Source organism: Leiobunum rupestre, chromosome 8 (assembly GCF_980474605.1).
Source record: "Leiobunum rupestre chromosome 8, qqLeiRupe1.1.hap1, whole genome shotgun sequence".
NCBI lineage: Eukaryota > Metazoa > Arthropoda > Arachnida > Opiliones > Sclerosomatidae > Leiobunum > Leiobunum rupestre.
Genome location: NC_143391.1, coordinates 28,749,050 through 28,754,975, shown reverse-complemented (window position 1 = coordinate 28,754,975; position 5,926 = coordinate 28,749,050). Strand labels below are relative to the sequence as shown.

Genomic DNA, 5,926 nt, shown 5'->3' with positions numbered 1-5,926 from the left:
TTTATTTAGTAAATTTTAATATGCATCTTTTTGATTGAACGAAAATAGGTTAAAATATTAAGAGCAGATACCTTTAGGCTTTATTTAGGATTATCAACTGATTTTGTAGAAGTATTTTTCTAAGAATTTCAAGGAACATTCTTACATAAATAAGGCCTCAATACCATAATTATGCACCAATCATTCTTCTCCTTTAGTAAAACTAATACAAGGGTGCACTCCTAGGCAAATGACACCACAATTAGCATCACTAGCTTATTAAAACACCGATTTTTCCTAACTTTGTATAAGTTTTTTGCTTTCTTTTATGACCTTTCTTTAACTCACCATACCACATTTATCTTTCTTTTTATTTAGTTCTATTTTTTTAACCTGTAACTACGTTCATTATAGCACACTGTACAGCCGCACATAAGCCAATTTCTTGATTATTAAATAAATATTACTCTGTAACCTGATGGGGTGAGAGGCCTCCAATGGCTCACACACCATGCACACACGCATGGAATTGTGTTAAAAAATTAATTTAAATACAAATTCCCTGGAATTCATTGAGTATAGGTGGTTTTAATGTAAAAATTTGTTGACATCAGAAAATACATTGTTTATTGAAATATGAAACTGAGAATATGTTTCATTCCTTTTTCTCATTTGGCTTATTTTTCTTTCTAGATTTAGGCCTATAATTATGAGATGTGGGCTTTGGATAAGGTGATGCACTGTCTTCTTGGATTTTATGAATCACTGAAGTGTTGAATGAAAGAAACCTGCTTCTGCCTGGAGCTTGATAACCAGGTTCATCCGTATTTAATTTCTCTTTACTCAATAACATATGAATACTCGGTACTTCACGGATTACTTTCAGTTTGTCTAGGTCAGGTTGATTCGGTTCCCACGTATCTTCCACTTTTACATAATGAATCTTTGTAATTTGATATAAGTTTTTAAATTTCCTCTTTATAATTTCGACGCAACTTATTGCCTTAGAAACGGCAGGTCCATTCGCGGAACACACTAAATGAACCGAGTTATTGGCTTGAAAGGCTTTGAGAGCAAATCCAAGTAGATTTCTTAGCTTACTTCCTCGTTTTACTCTTACATGTAGAAAGTTTTCTGCGAGATTTTTGAAATATTCCGATGGTTTCTCATCTTCAATGTCTTGCGACAAAGATTTCGTATAATTTTCCATAACAAAAAGTGATTGAAAAAGAAGTGGTTAAACTAAAAAGAAAAAGTCGAAGAAAACGGTATTCGTCTGCTTTAAGTACGCTATTGCAGACTACACAAAATAATGACTATAATATGACCGAGATGGCGCCAGCAGCAGCATAAATGAGCGAAATTCCAACAATTCTCTAACGGCTAAACAGCGAATATAATTTTTTGTTTATAAATAAAATGACTCGCTATTATAATACAAAATCTAAAACTATCTAAAATAAAAATAGGTCTTATTGCTAAATTATATAAATATATATTTGTTTTCAAAATATTCCTAACAATTTTAAGTCATATTATAGAAAATAATGGGAATAAACATTTTCGTGTAACGACTCGGATTTTTAAATAAACCAAAAACATAACGGTTCCTAAAAAGGGAAATGAGAAGAAAAAAATGGGTCAAAACAACCCACATTCATTTCGCAAAGGTTTAGAAACAAAATAAATGGTGAGTGAAGACTAGTATAGTAACAATAATACCTTTTAAACAAATAGAAATGAAAATTTTTCGTCACGAATAGTCATTAAAATTCTCGGGAGAAAACAAAACTTTCGGTTACAATACACGTCGAAATGAATGGGGCTTTCTCTGACAATTACTTCCGCCAAGAAACCCAAACAAGTTGGTAAGCCATAGCCAACAAAACAGGCCCTGATAAATTATCTACATTCTAAGAACTCTCGGGTAGAAAAGTTTAGAGAGAGTGCTTGGATTAATTTCTGTTGTACACGTTAAACATAATTTATATCTGTTTTGGGTGTCACATCAATATCAGCAGCACTAAACCCCGTCAATTTGACTTCTGTCGGCAAGGCCGGGAGTAGTGGCTCACTCCTGTAATCCCAGGCGTCCGGGAGGCAGAGTTTGTGGATGGCCGTGTGAGGACGACCACCAATCCTCCAACGGGTGGTCGGAATACTTCCGCCACGGGTGTCCCCACCCCTGTCCCCACGTATCCCCCCGTTGGCGTGGCCGTTACACATATCTCGCCCTGATTAATCAAATGGACGAGAGGACTGAATTGTCCCACACGTCACAATCGAATAATAAAAAAAATTTCTGTCGGCAAGGTACCTCGAAACTATTCTTACTATTTCGCTCAGAAGAAGTGTCTAATTTCTCAGAATGAAAAATTTCTGTGCTTCTGATAAACTAGACGAACCCCTGGCGTTTATTTTTCGAACTAATTTTCGCGTCCAACATGAAAGTAGATATATTAACCGGTGGCGTAATTAACGTAAAAATAGTGCCCCGTTATTCGCGCATGCGCAGACGTTGTTACGCCTATCTTTCCCGATAGAGCGCCATTAGCACACGATTTTCAGCCAGAGAGGGGAATTTTTACGAGAATGGAATATCCCTATGCGATAAGTAATCCAAGGAGAGAGTGTGTACACTAAAAACCGGTTCCGGATTTACCTAAGCAACCCCAGTTTTCACGAAACTATTGGAGAACGTATTAAACGTTGATGTCATTATAATCATGGGCCAAATAATGATAAATCCAGGACATGACTCTATGCGAAAAAAACGTCCAACAGCGCTAACACCCGATCACTATTGCCCCCTATTGGGAAAAACGCGCGATCGCGGACCTACGTCATTTTGGGGGCAAATGTTTTAGGGACAGTTTTCAAAAATAATACACGTGGTCGTCGTAGTAAATATACTGGAATATTTATTCACAGTTATCATATATAGTGTGGTTATTAAAGTAAGTACTTATTTTTATACGTACTAAGTTCATAATTAGTATAATATATATAATTATATAATATTAAACATATACTTTCCTAGAATCGTTAAAATTTATCAAAAAATGAGGGGCGAAATATGGCAGGATTTTCGAATTACAACCGCCACTTATTTCCAAATTCCGACTCAGTCATCACTAGATGGCGTTCGGGAAACCGGAAACTTGCTTGATTTTGCCCCCAATTTTTTATTATTTTTCCTCCTTTTTCCCCCTACTAAAATGGCCGCCTGTGTCTTTTAGTGGACGGCCGATTTAGTACGTATGAAGGTACCAGAGTCATGTCCTGGATTTATCATTATTCGGCCCATGTTATAATAAACGAACGATAGAAGAATATCTGTTCGTAAAAAAAAGTTTCCGTTCCAGGAACTTAAAAATTGGTCTCTTTACCAAAATAAAAACATCTGTGAAAACTAAGTTTTTTCGTTTACTAAAGAACTTTTTATAAAACAAAAAAACATTAAAAACGTAGATTTCTTTGGTTTTGTTACGGAAACGACACTTTACCTGCGAAATGGGACTTGGTAAAGTTCGTGTTTATTTTCCCACGCTAGTTATTCGTTTTTTCTAGATTTGGTATTTCAAATCGAAATTTGTATGCAAGGTTGACAGCCTATTTGTTTGCGATATTTATAATAACATATTGTGCGAGGGTAAAATTCTACGTAAAATTGGTATCAACGTTTAATAATGTCACATGTAACGTAATAGCCTAAATATATATGACAGTTCTTATTATTTTAATGCAAATTTTCTAACCGAACCATTTTTCGATACTGACACTCTCGCCCAGATCCAACTTGGAGTAGTATATTATAGTCCTTGGTAGTATAGTGTATTTCGCCTCGCGCATATTTAGACACTAGGGGGTTCTGTGCTGAGAACTAAAGCATGATTTCGCTAGAACTCTGAAAATCAGATCGGTGATACTTTATGTAAATTGGTATACTTTTGGACATTATGTTACTTATGATAATAGTACTAAGTATGACACTTCCCATTCTTACAACGCCATTTGTTTTCAAATTCTAGTCTGTTTCGCCAACGACCATATAAATCATAACGTAACTATAACGACTGACAGTCTTTGAAACTCTCAGCTAACGTTTTAGGCAATCGAGTCGGTTATCGAGAACCAAATATTTTTTCATCGAATATTCGAGTCGAGTAATCGAGTACTTGATTAAGGGGGAACTTTCTCTTATTCGAGTCGAGTAACGAAAAAAAACCTCTAGTAATATTTTTAACGAGTCGGGTTATCGAGTACTTGATTAAGTGCTGGTTTTATTCAAGTAATTATGAAATTACATTTAAATGGAGTATAAAGTAACTTTCAATGCTGAAAAATATTCCTTTCATTTAAATTAACCACAGTTTCCACAACTTTGTAGGTACCGTTTATTGTCCCCCAAAATGTTGTAAAAACCCACTTTGAACTTTGATGCAACGAGGATAGAAACAAGATGTCCGTACACACAATTCGGCTGATTTGTTAATCCTCACAGTCCGAATAAAACATTCACCCTGAATCAAAATTCGCACCAGAAAATGCCCAACACCGTAAATAATCAAGCCCGATATAAAAAATTCACCTATATCAAAATTAGCACCAGAATTTCCATAAAGTCTACAACACAGTAAAAAATTACAGCCCGATATAAAACATTCACCCTGTCCCAGATTTCAAAAACCACAGTCCGAATAAAACATTCACCCCTGTCCCAGATTTCAAAAACCACAGTCCGATATAAAACATTCACCCCTGTCCCAGATTTCAAAAACCACAGTCCGATATAAAACATTCACCCCTGTCCCAGATTTCAAAAACCACAGTCCGATATAAAACATTCACCCCTGTCTCAGATTTCAAAAACCACAGTCCGATATAAAACATTCACCCCTGTCTCAGATTTCAAAAACCACTGTCCGATATAAAACATTCACCCTGTCTCAGATTTCAAAAATCACAGTCCGAATAAAACATTCACCCCTGTCCCAGATTTCAAAAACCACAGTCCGATATAAAACATTCACCCCTGTCCCAGATTTCAAAAACCACAGTCCGATATAAAACATTCACCCTGTCCCAGATTTCAAAAATCACAGTCCGAATAAAACATTCACCCTGTATCAAAATTCGCACCAGATAATGCCCAACACCGTAAATAATCAAGCCCGATATAAAAAATTCGCCTATATCAAAATTAGCACCAGAATTTCCATAAAGTCTACAACACAGTAAAAAATTACAGCCCGATATAAAAAATTCACCTATATCAAAATTAGCACCAGAATTTCCATAAAGTCTACAACACAGTAAAAAATTACAGCCCGATATAAAACATTCACCCTGTCCCAGATTTCAAAAATCACAGTCCGAATAAAACATTCACCCTGTATCAAAATTCGCACCAGAAAATGCCCAACACCGTAAATATTCAAGCCCGATATAAAAAATTCGCCTATATCAAAATTAGCACCAGAATTTCCATAAAGTCTACAACACAGTAAAAAATTACAGCCCGATATAAAAAATTCACCTATATCAAAATTAGCACCAGAATTTCCATAAAGTCTACAACACAGTAAAAAATTACAGCCCGATATAAAACATTCACCCTGTCCCAGATTTCAAAAACCACAGTCCGAATAAAACATTCACCCCTGTCCCAGATTTCAAAAACCACAGTCCGATATAAAACATTCACCCCTGTCCCAGATTTCAAAAACCACAGTCCGATATAAAACATTCACCCCTGTCCCAGATTTCAAAAACCACAGTCCGATATAAAACATTCACCCCTGTCTCAGATTTCAAAAACCACAGTCCGATATAAAACATTCACCCCTGTCTCAGATTTCAAAAACCACTGTCCGATATAAAACATTCACCCTGTCTCAGATTTCAAAAATCACAGTCCGATATAAAACATTCACCCTGTCTCAGA

The 5,926-nt window shown here is 35.8% G+C and overlaps 1 protein-coding gene across 1 annotated transcript; it reads right to left on the bottom strand.

Moving 5' to 3' along the window:
- Positions 1 to 537: 537 nt before the first annotated feature.
- On the bottom strand, positions 538 to 1,417 carry Rpp25 (ribonuclease P protein subunit Rpp25). The gene has a single exon (XM_090156015.1). The coding sequence runs from the start codon at positions 1,187 to 1,189 to the stop codon at positions 635 to 637; it is 555 nt and encodes a 184-aa protein (XP_090012141.1). The 5' UTR covers positions 1,190 to 1,417; the 3' UTR covers positions 538 to 634.
- Positions 1,418 to 5,926: the final 4,509 nt, after the last annotated feature.

Coding starts and splice junctions, on each gene's coding strand:
- Rpp25 (XM_090156015.1), bottom strand. CDS start 1,189: ATGGAAAATTATACGAAATCTTTGTCGCAAGACATTGAAGATGAGAAA.